The 14,062-nt window shown below is 55.2% G+C and overlaps 4 protein-coding genes across 4 annotated transcripts; 3 read left to right on the top strand and 1 right to left on the bottom strand.

The window, feature by feature from the left end:
* Positions 1–1,799: 1,799 nt before the first annotated feature.
* On the top strand, positions 1,800–3,949 carry CORC01_10588 (uncharacterized protein; the record flags this gene model as incomplete). Its single annotated transcript, XM_022622215.1, has 6 exons — positions 1,800–1,924; positions 1,987–2,121; positions 2,470–2,506; positions 2,644–2,781; positions 3,112–3,176; positions 3,322–3,949. The coding sequence occupies 6 exons, from the start codon at positions 1,800–1,802 to the stop codon at positions 3,947–3,949; spliced, it is 1,128 nt and encodes a 375-aa protein (XP_022471294.1).
* A 2,100-nt stretch (positions 3,950–6,049) lies between these two features.
* Positions 6,050–9,600, top strand: CORC01_10587 (uncharacterized protein; the record flags this gene model as incomplete). Its single annotated transcript, XM_022622214.1, has 4 exons — positions 6,050–6,460; positions 6,558–6,724; positions 6,875–7,288; positions 7,788–9,600. The coding sequence occupies 4 exons, from the start codon at positions 6,050–6,052 to the stop codon at positions 9,598–9,600; spliced, it is 2,805 nt and encodes a 934-aa protein (XP_022471293.1).
* A 2,024-nt stretch (positions 9,601–11,624) lies between these two features.
* CORC01_10586 (acetyltransferase) lies at positions 11,625–12,368 on the bottom strand (the record flags this gene model as incomplete). The annotated part of the gene is made up of 1 exon (XM_022622213.1): positions 11,625–12,368. The coding sequence occupies one exon, from the start codon at positions 12,366–12,368 to the stop codon at positions 11,625–11,627; it is 744 nt and encodes a 247-aa protein (XP_022471292.1).
* A 502-nt stretch (positions 12,369–12,870) lies between these two features.
* On the top strand, positions 12,871–13,266 carry CORC01_10585 (uncharacterized protein; the record flags this gene model as incomplete). The annotated part of the gene is made up of 1 exon (XM_022622212.1): positions 12,871–13,266. One exon carries the CDS (start codon positions 12,871–12,873, stop codon positions 13,264–13,266), a length of 396 nt encoding a protein of 131 aa, XP_022471291.1.
* Between the last annotated feature and the right edge of the window lie 796 nt (positions 13,267–14,062).

The following is a 14,062-nucleotide window of genomic DNA, read 5'->3' as shown; positions in this document are numbered from 1 at the left end:
GCTTACCTAGAACCTAGGTGGATGGAGGCAAGGAACAAATCGACCGATGTGCTGATGGGATGGTCAGAGATGGGACAGATGACATACTGGCCGGTTCTATAGAGAAGGAAATGCCCTGTATAAGTGCAGTATAAGGCACCTTGGTTGAGGAAGATGCCGGCTGTTGCCACTCGCCACTGCGGCTGCCGTAAGTCACTACGGGATTTTGCAATATGGCTTCTCATGCCACGACGAGACTGCGGTGATGCACAATGGGCTTTTCCTAGAGTACATTACTCACAGTCTGTGGCAAATGCCGTATTGCCGGGGGAGTTATTCTGAGCTTCTTCCTCCGTCCCACCTTGCTCAGGATGCAGAAGACACGTACGAATACTGGTGAAGTCGCAACCCCTGTATACTTTCCCCTATGACTTGCTCTACTAGGTATTGCACTGGAAGGTAGCTGTGAAATGCCCAAGGAACATGACAGGAAGGGAAACCTCGTCCAGCTCAGCTTCGTTTCGTGACCCTCGTGAGCCTTCACAGTTGTGGAAGGTCCCAAAAAAAAAGAGGGACGGTCTTTTCTCAGGCACCAAACTCCACGGGTGCCTCCTTGAAGCGGATGCCAGCGGCTGCGACGTGCACATGGAGACGACGGATGACGGATGACGGACGGCGGGCGCCGGTCCATGGAAAGAGACGTCCCACGGCTCTTGTCGTCCCACCACTGGCCCTCGAAGGAAGGAAAGAGCTGAGGTGGACTGGCAGGCCGCCGCGGGAATGCTGCGGGAGAGGTACGGTAGCCTCTGCCACCCTGTTCGACCCTTCAAGGCCGACTTGCCTTGACCTCACCACACCTCACTTGCGTATTAATGATTACAATACTTTCACTTTTTCAAGTCACCTTTGTCACTTGTGACCCCCAACTCAATCTTCGACCCATCAGCCAAGCCACGGCGCCACCTGGACATGGGCCATTGCAACAAACAGCAACCCCCCCTCGACAACTTAGATTAGACCCAGCATCTGAGCCGAGTCCTGGTCATGGACATGCCTGTGATGCCCCAGGGACATCAACCTCGGACCTCGACCTGGGCTCCTTGGCCTGGATCACATCCCCTCCCCCGGCATCCTAAACTCATATACTTAGAACATTCGTGCCTTACAGAGTATCCGTACTTTTGTGTGGATACGCAGCAAGACCATCTACTTACGACGCACACCCTTCCCATCCATCCATGATACACCAGGCACCCTTCAAGTCCACCTAGCGCCTTTGGATTCTCTCGACATATCCCGGATCGACCAAAACCATGTCTGCCCGTCTCTGGCAGTGTGTCGGAGCCTCCCCCTTTGCGGCCCCCTCCCGCCCGTCGCTTCATCCCTCCTTCGAAAGCTGACTACATGTCACCGCAACCATGATCCATCACTGCCGCTGCGATACGACGCCATCCAGCATCCGGGCTACCCTATCCCATCCCATGCTGCCCGTCACCCCTTCGACACATCTCGATATCCCGGCTTGCAGCAGCCCCGTCTTGAAACGTGGAGGCAGATTCCTATGGGCCAATCGCAAGGCGCACATTCGCCCCCCCCCCCCCCCCCCCCCCCCCCCCCCCCCCCCCCCCCCCCCCCCGCCGCACCCCGGCGTGCAGCGGCCCCGCCCTAAACCGGGGGGGGAGACTCCTTGGGGCAACCAGAAGGGCCCCCCCTCCCCCCCCCCCCCCCCCCCCCGGCATGCCCACCGAGGATCGTCCACCGGCTACGTATCGAGATGGCCGAACTTGTCCCATGTCGCCGCCGTCCTACTATACACCTCTATGCGGCACCTGGCCTCGCGACTGCCACACAATGCGATACCCTGCAGCACATCAGCCCGCATCGCGCTGACGACGGCTCCAACCCGCTTCGCCATCATGTCGCCCTATCTTTCCTATGCTGCCACGTACGGATACAGATACCTCAAGTCCTGACTATCTGACTGACGCGCCTGGCCCTGCCCAGTAGCCTACTGTACTTGACGGAATGGTCTGCAGAAACGGTGCGGCATCCTACTGCACTGGCCGGCGATCGTCAGAGTGTCGTCGGTATGTACGAGCTGACGATTCTCGCAAGCTCTCACGCCATTTCATATGCTGTGAGGTGGGTGGATAACCCATCGCTTCGTCTCGTCTTGCGTAGCGTCTAGTTGGCTGCACCACGTCGGCGCAGGGGGGCCATGATCCTTGCTGTCCGAAGGCCAATGGCAGTTTGGCAGCACGCGACGGTGAGATGTCGTCCCAAGGGGCTTTGAGCTGCCAAAAGACGACGATATCACAGCCACTCAGGGCTATGTTCATAATGAAGACTCCCATGCGATGCTAAAAGAGGGCCTTTGGACAAATGCGCTCTCTCTCTTGGGTACTGATCCTGGACGTTAGCAAAACGAGGCATATGCACATGCGTCTCGATGTGCAACTGTGACGAGAACCAGACATCCATCACCTGCAGTCAACAAGCGGCCGTCCAGGGCAGCAACGTGCCTGTGGTTCGTGCTGGATTGGACGGTGAAGCAAATGGGAGTTGTCCGTCTCCCGCCAGTTCGTACACCTCATCCACCGATGCGATGCGCTAAGATGCATTATCTGTTGTCATGAGCCGGCTCCACGTTCTAAGCCTCAGCAGTGTCAGCAGCGCAGAGCGGACTGGCACTCGGAATGTCTTCAGAGGAAGGACGAGGAGCAAAAAAAAGAGCAAGTGAAGAATTTCCAGAGCTCGAGCATTCGACCAAAGCACACGGACCTCACCACCTCGTGTTCTGAAGTGAGATGGATGGAAGGTCACAGACAGCAGAGACGTTTTCTACGGCGGAAGCTCGGGCTGGTGTCACATCTACTAGCGGCCGTCGAGAAGTTGAGACAGGCCCAAGGGTTGCCATTTGCCAAACAGATTGCCGCAAAGTCGAGCTCAGCCCCGTGGCTCGTTCCCTCCCACTCCTCCACCTCCCAGCCCCCGAATCTCCGTCAGATTAGAGTCGGTCTCTTCTCTCTGTCCCAAGCAACCAAGGCACCGCGTGGCTGCAGCGCCGTTGGATATTGCAACCGCAACACATGCACAAAGCACACAACACAATGGCAACAAAGCAAGCACTAGGCCGTTGACGGGGTCTACCGTCTACCGCCTACCGTCTACCGCCTCTCGCCCCTCCCGGCCGCCCTGTGCGTGGCTCCTTTGAGGCGCCCAGCCATGTGGTTTCTGCTGGCCTCATCTGGTCGCTTGCATCTATCCAACCCGTCTTGACGGTATCACTCAATGGTCACCCTATCGATACATCTCTTTACCAATCAATGGTGTTGATGACAGCCAAAACACGCTTCATGCCGTGGCCACCGAGCGACTTGGGCAAAACAATTGCGCCCCGGCACTCGCTTCGGCTTCTTCCGAGCGACTGAACTTTCACCTGCACATGCCCGAGGTCTGGTGCGTGCTCAGGGAATTCGGCCACACCCCTCTAGCCCGCGGTCAGATACCAATCCGGTCAGAGATGGCATACCTACCTGAGCCCTTGTCCCTATCCACGGTCCACCCCATCACGGATCCCAGTCTCTTCAAACGAAGCACTTCCTTGACAAGTTTCACGCCCAATCCTGGGTCTCAGCTTGCAGATCGATGGGTAATCTGCGCCTCAGGGCCTCCCATTTGCATCAACCGAGCAGCCGCGGCACATCCACCAGAAAGCGACCTGGAGGAAGACAGGCAAGGAGACCATCACTCAACTGCGCTTGTTAACGGCGTCCCTGCCGACCTGGAAGTCTGCCAATGGAACGACGAACTTGAGATAGATCCCGTCCGCTCTGCCATGCCTATATCACATTCATTATACCAGTCGGGTCAACTATTTGGAAATCTAAGCCCTGCCCCAGCGTTTCCCTGCGGAGATCATGGTTCAGACGGAGCATCTGACGCCATGATCTACTACGGTCTAATCTGATGCACAAGCAACAAGCACAAGGCGGCCAAGGGGAGTCGCCCTAGTCACCGGCAACAACCAGCACGCCAAGCTCCTACGGCAACCATTTCCCCCCCTCAAAAAAAAAAAAAAAAAAAGCACGCAAACCACCGCTGAAGGCCGTTCTTACCTGTGCCCTTTGCGGTAGCAGGATGATAGTAGGATGATGGGGCCTGACAACGGACAAGCTGCAGGCAGTGCACCCGCACTAGCACAGCATAGCATAACAGAGCCCCGAGCAGCAAATGTGAAAAAGCTGCCGCTTCTCAAGCCAGTTACACAAATCACCTCAGCCCAAGACGATGGCCCCCCTGTCCCTGGAAGTGGACATGGACCCTCGTCGAGACCAGCGGCCAGTCGGGGGCTTTTCTTCCCACAGGCGCGCCCAAACCTACTGTGGGGAAGTCTAAACAACGACGACATCCCTTCCCTTCGACGCATAATGCCCAGCATCCTTGCATTGCCGCAAGTGGAAACTCTGATCAGATTCACTAGCTCTCCCACTCTTCTCTTGCACAGTGATCATGCTGGCTCCCGTTGCGAGCCTCCTCTCTGTCCCCGTCTTTTTCCTCTGATGCTTGCTCGCGGCTTTCGGGCCTTGCCCCTAGCCTAGTCGTCGGTCGTGGTTGTTGGACTTGGGGGCCCTGACCTGACAGACAGCACCTGGGGTTCGGGTCAGCCATCCGTCGTCGTCTTCGTCGTCGTCTTCTTCTTCCATGTCCCCATCTCAAGCGTATTGGTCCTAGTCATGACATTCGAAGCTGCTGCTACTGCTTCTGTTGTGACCGTCTCTACACCCTCCGCCCGGATTTCTAAACAGCTACCGTCTTCAACCCCTACCGTCCCTTCATGCGTTCTCAGCACAGCCCTACTTCACTTGTGTCCCTGACCCCCGGGCTCGTCCCCGTCTCTCGCTGACCAGTCGTCCTATCTTTTGTTTCTTCTTCTTGGTCTTTTCGAACGCTGGCCTTGAGCTTCCTCTTCTCATTTCATCATCACCCGCATCTGTCTAAAGCCTGCCAGAATCTGTCACAATTGGGTTTATGTTGAGGTTGCCTTGTGCCTCATCCATGGCATGATAGTACCTGCGCTCCCGAAACGAAACTTTGAAAAACTTCGCCGAGCCTCTCGCCGTTGTTGACAAGCAGTCCCCCCCCATCGAGGAAACGAAAGTCGGCTTCACCTTCGGCCTGGAATTTTCTTTTCGCACCTATCGAAGCAAGAAAGCACGACGTTAGGAAAGAGCCCAGCACGTAGAGTACCAGGAGTCAAGAAAACCACACCAGCGTTCGGCAAGCCACTCTCGCGCGCCTGCACGACGTCTCCCTCTTTCGACACTGCCACCCGTCAACCCCTTGATTGTACAGCCTTGGGAACTCAGCTACGGAGAAGGCACTGTTTCCACTGCTCTGTTTCTCTCGGTTCGACGTCGATCCGACATCTGCGAACTGCCAGGGCGTGTTCAAGCTAAGAGGTGTTAAAACCCTTTTGGACGACCCTTCAAGTACACCACTGGGTGACTTGAAGGTGTTTCGGCTGTTTCAATCCGCTTTTGGAACTGTCAGTGCGACTCTGAAACGGCGATCCCAACGATAGGTCTGATATTCTTATCGTTTGCTTCTTAACTTGTCATCGCCTCCTGTACTACCCCTTCCCCTTCCCTCGTTGCCTCCCCGCCTCCCGGGCGCCACACACAAAAGCTTTGGGATCTCCCATCAACCTTATCGCTTCTTTACGCTTCCTCCCATCACTGTCACCTTACCTACCTGTCCCCCTAGTTGTGCGACCTTCGCAACCTGGGTTTAACAGACGACGAGTATCCGATGTATCGGACTGGATCCTAGAGATCGGACATCATCTTCTTCAACAGCTATCATCAACAACAAGAGACAGGCTTCTCGATATCTGGACTGAGGATTACAAGGTCACTATTCATCGACGACGAATTAAATATCACGATACACGGCAGATGGGCAAGACGGCGTAGCCAGGGATATATATTTGACGATATCGCCCCGAGGGACCGTCAAACTGGATTCGTTTCGGCGACAAAACTTCTCCCACGTTGTCCGCGCTTGAGCGATGGACGTGACATCACTACTGAACGTAGCGGCGGGAAAAAAGCCCATTATTCGGGATAATTCACTTGAAACCATCTCCGTACCAATTTTTCAAAGACAAAACACCTCATCGTCCCCGGAGAAGATAGCTTCTTCCAGGCGGACAAGCGACCCCCGAGCACCGCGGAACCGCACGCCATGGGATGCGGGCGGTTATTCTCTTCCTCTAGCTCTTGACACCAAGTTTCCTGCCACACACACGAAGCCTACATACTACAGCGAATCTGACGTGGATCAGTCGGCCTCTGCGAGTTCTTACGACGTCCCTTCATCGAGCTGCCATTCTAGGGCCAGCTCACTCAGTTCCTTGGCGCACGAGATGGCGCACTCCGCCAATATCACTCCGATGACGAGCACACATCCCGGCCGGTATGTATTTTGGCGGTTCTCGTTTTTAGCACAACACCTATGCAATTGTGTATTTATACGATCCCGTAGACTGACTCCCTTGCGAAGCCTGGTCCACCTAGGCGAGCCAGAATCACAACTTCACGTTGAGACTAGCCAAAGGTCAGCCAGCTGAGGGAGTTGTCTACAATGCCATCATGTCGCGGCATATCATCAATCGTATTCGTACTTGGCTAACGTTCCCCAGGCCTAGCATTCCCGGTGATTCGGATGCTCAATTAACGGCACGGTAAGCAATAGAGCAAATACGCTGGCTTGGAGTATTCTTTCAGCATAGACACGACGCCTATCCCAAAGACCCTTCGATGGAGTAGCAAGAGCCTCAATCTAGGAAAATGATGCTCCTCCTTGGGATACGTAGATGCTAATCTTCTACCAGGCCCAATCTTTCCCGCGACGATGATGGTCATCATGCGACGGGAGGATTTCCCAAATCCCCGAAACACAAATTCTCCGACAGCCATAGCAGCTTATCGTCCTATACCTCCTCCAACCAGTCAGGAGGTCACTCAAGGATATCCTCATTATCTACTGTGAGCGGCATTCAGCCGTTCACGTCTCTGTTGAACGATGTACCAGCCTTCGACAGGAAACTCGATCACCAGCAAGCCATGGGCGGCCCAGGCATGATTGATATTCAGCCCCCGTCGCCAAGAACGATGGGTCAACATGATCCTGTGGTCATGGATCCTGCAATGAAGGGAACTGGAAGACCGGGAAGTCCGTCCGATGCGATTCTCATTACCCGAGGGATGGGTGGCAGCAACCGGTCAAGTCCAACCGACGGTTTGAGGTACGTGATATGTGCTTCGTGCTGTACTCCTTGCGAATAATGCCCTCGATTTGCCCAGAGAGGATGTTTGAGAGAGGAGTACTTTGGGACAATCCCGTCTCAAACGCGCTTTCCTCAGCATCTATCTGACCTCACTCGAACTTCCCCCTTCTCCTGGGTTCACATCACTTCTACCGAGCTCACTTCACCTTTCTTGGCTCCACTTCATGCACATGTTTTTCACCTCACGATCACCTCGAAAAATTATTTGAATAACGGCCTTCCACGTGACCCGCCGCCCCTTCCCTTTCATCTGACCGCGAAGCGACTCTGCGGTCTCAAAGAGGCCTCGTGATTCACCTTGAACTTCCTGTCACCCACCGCCTCGGAGAGTCACCATCCCTTTAAACCAACCCATTCAAGAATCGATCCTTCTTCCTATTCTCTCCCGTTCCTCCTCACAAATCACGATCCATCTCTCTCTGAGCAAATCAAACCGAAAACTTCAATTAATCTTGAGCTGGACTCTGCTGATCACATCGAACAATAGCCCTCATTCAAAACAACAGCAAGACAATCTTAATTACCTCTCTTTACCGCAAGATCAATCGTCAAGAACCCACAAACGAGCTGTTTCTGCTCCTGACTTTGCCGCTATCTCTGCGCCGACCTTTCAGCCTTTTCCTTCGGTATCGGAAACTGCGCCCTTTCCACCGCAACAGCAACAGACGTACGGCATGTCTCCTCCCGACTCTCCCCCGGCCGTGTCCGGTAACGATGAGATTAAGTGCATGTACATTGAGAACTGCGACACCGGATCTCAACCCCGCAAGGCCATTTCACACATTTTCGGTCGCAACAAATTGTGCACCCGCATGATTCCCGCTCACGTCTGGGTTCACTTCTGCCGCAAGCACTACCAGCGCAGCCGTTACCGCAATGCTCATGAGTACTCCAAGCTCCAGGTTGACCTCGTGCAGAAGCAGATCGCCAGAGTTCAGCAGTGGAGCGACGAAAATGAGAGAGCCGGCAAGGCAGGTGTGGTGAACAGCTGGTCTCTTGCCATCCGCAAGCGAGAGCAGAAGCGATTGGAAGATAAGAAGGAGTCGAAGAAGCGTGCCTATCAAGATGAGTCCGAGGACGAGCAGCTCGACGGTGCTATGCTCAACGGCACTGCCGTCCCCGAATGGCTCCTCAGCAAGTGCGGTGCTGGATACACCACTGTTGCGATTCAGGAGATTGTGGCTCAGTTGAAGACCGAGATCGATGGTGGCAGCCTGAGCCAGATTCCCGACATCGAGATCCTCCCTACCATCAGCAGCGATGGCCCTGACGAGAAGCCCAAGACCTACCTCAAGCGCAAGACGAGCGGCGGAGCTGCCCACAAGCGTTCGCAGTCAATGGGTGTTGCTCTTAGACCCGAGGCACTTCCTATGGCTAGACGCGTCAGCCAGCCCAATGCCTACTGGGGCCATGAAAGTAAATACTCCTCTTCATTCAAAGATTGGCACCACAATACTGACATTTCTCTAGCCGGCTTCTATGAGGATCGCAACGCAATTCCCGGCATGCCTCGAGTTCCATCAGGCATGCGTCGTATGAACATCCCGCATCGCCCCGCCTTTGGCAACATCCGTGAGAATCACCCCGAGGAGGATTACTACCGCCAGCCCCAGATGGGTTCTGGACCCTTCATCTTTGGTGCCGGTGGCCCTCAAGGTGGACCTCTCCCCGCACCGACTCCCCAGCGTCGCGGCAGCAAGTCCATGGCTTCTCACCTCGAGACGTCGACTCCGATGCCTGCCTACCCTGACCCTCGTCGGGCATACCATCAGCGATCTCAGAGCGAAATTGGTGGGGGCTTCCATCAGGGACAGAATCCCACGTACCGACCCAACTCGTCTTCGGGCTTCGGTCCTTACGGATACGCACCCAACCCGGTTGACCAGCAGCAGCAACAACAACAACAGCAGCAGCCAGATCAGTACGATGGCACCTACCCTCGTCCTCACGACAACCCGTTTGCCCAGGCCGCTCAGCCCAACTACTACGAGGACCCTCAGCGGCAGTACGCTTACGGCGGCTCTCCGTTCCAACCCAATCCTGCGTCTCGCCTTGGTCCTGTAGGCGCCAACAGACACACTCGTCACCAGAGCACTCCGAACGCACCCCGTGCCATGCACCGCGCTCCCTCGGCGCACGGTTTCGCGGTGGCCCCAAACCAGCAAGGCTATGATCGGACTCCCGAGCACTCGCGCCATTCCTCCTACGCCACGCCGCCCATGCAGCCCATGCAAACCATGCAGCCCATGAATGATGGCACTCGTCACTGATTGGGGCAATCCGAGATCGAGACAAGAAACAAGCACTCTTTTGAAACGGCCTTCCTTATACTTGCATTCATGTCACGTCGACACGGCATCAAAATCGGAGTCAACATTGGGGAACGGCAAGCGGTCATTTGGTTTTCCTATACCTCTCTCTTTCTTTAATTACCCCTCTCTTTTTTCTTCTCTCGTTGCACGGCCAATTTTGCATGAGGAATAGCGGAAAACAAAAATTACATTGTACACGGACTTTCTTTTATCTTTCACGGCAAGGGCTCGGCCACTTTCCACCTCCCCTGGCAACGATCGAACGATGGATGACTGGACATCGCACGGATCAACGGCACACGCTTGACATGAGCAACTCGGGGGTTGGTTTGGGATTCTCTTTAGAAAGTCCTAGATGGCAGGGCAACTTTCACTACTTTTTCTACGGGCCTATCTTGCAGTGGCAAGGTCGGGAGCGGGAATCTCAAGGGATGCGCAACGGCCGTCTCGATTGAGAAGGGGCAGCGGACACGGCATTTGTATGAATACGGACGGCGGCGGGCGGCGGTCTGGGGTTTTGGCGGATGGACGGGAGGGACTGGTCTGGGATTCACTATCGGATCTGAAAATGGCGTTGACTTTTCGGTTCTTTGCTTTTTTTCTCAAATTTTTCTTCCGCGATGCGTTTCTCTTCGCTTCTACCCGTCTCCTATCTTTTCCGCACCCTCTGACTTTTCATCCTTTGGTCATTTTTGCGGACAGGTTTCTTCCTCTTACTCCCTCCCCCTCCTTATCGATTGGACTTCATGGTTCTGGCAATCGTCCTTTTCCTCACGGATGGTGTTTGGGCCGAGATATCTAGAGTCGTCTCGAGGAGGGGTGAGACGGTGAATGGAAGCGGACACAGTGGGGGCTGGGAGAGTGGGAGTGGAATGGGCGACGCGACCAAAAAACTTTCCTTGAATCTGTTAATGCTTCTTCTTACAAGGGCTTTGAACGCTTAGATAGCTCGGCCAAATAAAAACGCAGTTAAGTAAAGAAGTATGGAATTCATTTGCCCGTGAATTTGTGATGTGAGGTGCGAAGGCTGATGGATGAATAGTGACTCTAAGCAACTTTTTGGTGTTGGGATTTGATAAAAGGACAATGAATGATGTGTCGAGGTTGTTTCCAAGGCCTGTGAAACTTGACAATCTGTCTATACGGCCTAGAGGAGGGATCTTGGGTAGTAATGTGGACTATTTGTCACTGAAGAAGAAGCACAATCTACATGGTTCTCGTAAGGGACTTTCTATTTTCGCCAATGGGTCTCTATCTCATTCCGACGAGAACCGAATCACTTGCCTTTTTGGAAATAACAGAGTAGCAGAGATGGAGGGAGAGAGCTCCGGGACTTTGCATATTCTTTGCCCATGAGAGAGAACTTGCGCCTTTGTGGGCCAATTCTACTGAGTGAGCGTCTGGATGAATGAGGACTGTAGGACTCTCGCGAAGGACTCAAAGGAGGGTCGGTGGCTTTGAAGGAAGAATAAATGTTGAGGAACGTAGAGTGGCCCCCCCGATTTCTAAGCGTAGCATCGCCGATACAAAGTTGGAAAGCTTCATAGAAAAGTGTATTTAGCTTTGGGGGGCTTGGGGGAGGGGGGAGCTCCTGATCTGATTGATACAGGCAGCTTGGGCTTTTGTCATGGCTCCGTGCAACGTGACAGGGGCAATAAATAGGGTGTTTCCCGCACAAAGTCGGCTTTCTAGTCTCGAGGTGTGCATATAATCTGTTCGTCTTGTTATATCTACTTTTCTTTCTGGCATCTCTTCAATTAGTCAATAAGTGGGAGTATTTCCCTGTCTTGTTCAACATGAGAACCATGACACTGTCCACCACTGTCTACGCAAACCTACCTCTCCGAGACACTCCACCACCTGACGGGAGCCTGGGGGAAGAGGGGGGGGGGGGAGCCAGGAGCGTAGTACTTCAACCGCACCCTCCAACCTCCCGCGTCCTCTCTTTCCTCCCCCATCTCCCAATATCCAGACAAAGTCTTCTACTCCCGAAACATGATCGACCCGCCATCCCACTCAGCAAGCCTCCCCACATTCGCCCGCCCCTTGACAACAAACCCAAGTCTCTCATAAAACGGCTCGACCCCCACAAGCCCAATGAGCCACGCCGGCACGCCCTCCTCGTCCACCTGCCGCAGACCCTCCCCGACAAGCAGGGACCCGAACCCCTTTCCCTGAAACTCGGGCGCCACCGCCAGCGTGGAGAGGTACCACGCCGTCTTGCGCCGCGGGTACGCCGGGTCCTGCGTGAGCACGTCCGAGGCCATGTGCGTGTCGTCAAAGAGGGTGAGCATGGCCGGGTCGAGGGACCTCGGTGGCCAGAGGTAGCCCGCCAGGGCGTTTATGCCGAGGAGGATCGGCTTCAGCCAGCCGCGGAGGGTGAGGGGGCCTTCGGCGGCGGATTTCTCGGCGGGGGTGGGGTACGGACGGCGCCACCAGCTGAATCCGGCGATGCGCTCGCCACCGCTGCCGCCGGAGGAGGGGGATGAGGCGTCCGGGTTGTCTTCCGGGACGGTGAGGACGTGGAAGAGCTGCTGCTCGGGACCCCAGTAGCGCGAGTAAAAGAAGCGGTGGGCGGCGGCGCGCCAGTCGTCGGGGAACTCGCGGCGGCGGGGGTGCATTTTTTCAACGGCCCAATCGTCGCCAAAGGCGGCCATGTAGATGTCGACGATGGCTGCCGTGTCGGCGGAGGTGCCTGGGCGGATGCGGAATTGTGGCTTGGACATTGTGTGTGCGGTGTGGTATTAAAAGTTTTTATTTGATCCAGACTGGATAATTGATTCGTCTGGGAGGTTCTTCACAAGCTTGTTGGAAAAGTGCCTGGTTTCGAGCGGAGGAGAGGGGCTTAAAGGTCCGGTGGTAGGCCGAAGCCGAAGCCGATTGCGAATCAGAGTGGGAACAGGACTTGCTGGTGGTCGCGGTGCTATCCTCGGTTTTTGGTTGCGATTGACCAATGGGGGGTGCTCTGGGTACGATGACGGAATTCGAGAGCCGGATGGGTTGATGAGGGCGAGGAGTAGGTATGGTCTGCAGACAGCTTCATGGGGAAAGTGTCGATTTGAAGGTCTTTGGTGGATCATCACCGCAATGGCGAGAGAGGTTGGTTCATTGACGTTTGTTGGTTGCAAAACCGAATGACTCAACCGGCGAGCACGCGACGCGGGGAAACCGGCTCCAAAAGTTCCCGCATCTGCATGGGGGATTAATCTCTAAGGTTTGATCCCGGCCATGGTCTTTCGGAGAGTTGGTCCGGCGTACCACGCCGGCTCGACTACCAACCAGCATTCGGATGCGGAAGCCGAATCGGTGGTGACATGCGGAGACCGATCGGCCGAGGACACGGCCGAAGCAGACTACATACGCCGCCGGGCGCAGTTCCACCTTGCGAGCTGTCGCCCCGGGCTGAGGACTGCGGAGGTCATCGGCGACAAGTGGGGCCTGTCCTTCGCAACACACCAACTTACTGTGTATCCATACCTTGCGCCATGTTTAGAATTTTTGGCCCCTGAAAAGCTGCACCTCGCCCAAGAGGTTGGGAGGCAGGATCCGAATACCTGGTTGAAGGCTTCCGTCCCGTCCACGTGGAAGCGGCGCGGGCTTGGAAATCTGCGGCCGCGAAGCTGACCGAACCCTAGCCTTGCAGAATCGACGCGGGCGAAGCGGCCCTGCTCCATACGATGGGGGAAATGAAGGAGAGAGAGAAAGTGGAGGAGGCAAGACGTGATGTTTTGAGAGACGTTGATCTGGATTTGAGCGTTTTGTTATCTCCAGCCCGTTCCTGTAAGGCGGGCTCGAGTTCGTCCGTTTGACCAATCGTTGACGTGATGGACTCTAAAAAGGCTGGTCGCACAAAGGGCGGTAACGGTGGAGTGGGTGGTTGACCATAGGGTTTGGCTTTTGAAAGTTCCGCAATACCGGAGGTGTTGTGTAACGTCGGATAGGAGCGATCACTGGTCACTCTGGTCAGGAGGGGGCGTCTAAATGAAGGCATGGCGCACCCCTTTCCTGGGCGCCGTGATTCTTCAGGTCAGCCCTACGTGAGGGGACTGCAGACACATGGGGGCTTGCTGACAACTCCAAGTGTTTTTGCGTCACGTCATTGCCTACCGGTTCCGGACCGGATTCGGGGGATCAAGATGGTCGCGGTCGTGGATGCGGTAGGTTCGATTGATTCCAGCATTTTGGAGTGGTTCTGGAAGGTCGCGAGGTGTTCGTGTGGCCAGACTGCATGGCACCACTTTGCTTATTTTCGTTGTTGGCCTGTCTTACACCGAGACACGGGGCACAAAAGGCATCGGTTCGATCTGGCTGCAATCGGTCGTTGCCCGTATGTTGGGTGTCAAGATGCCCTTGCTGGTTGACGGAGGTGATGTCCGTTGCGGCCCTGCAAGGATGAACGCTAGTACGAACGCAGACGTTT

Source organism: Colletotrichum orchidophilum (genome assembly GCF_001831195.1).
Source record: "Colletotrichum orchidophilum strain IMI 309357 chromosome Unknown Scaffold_106.1, whole genome shotgun sequence".
Taxonomy (NCBI): domain Eukaryota; kingdom Fungi; phylum Ascomycota; class Sordariomycetes; order Glomerellales; family Glomerellaceae; genus Colletotrichum; species Colletotrichum orchidophilum.
This window is presented reverse-complemented; position numbering and strand designations above follow the sequence as displayed.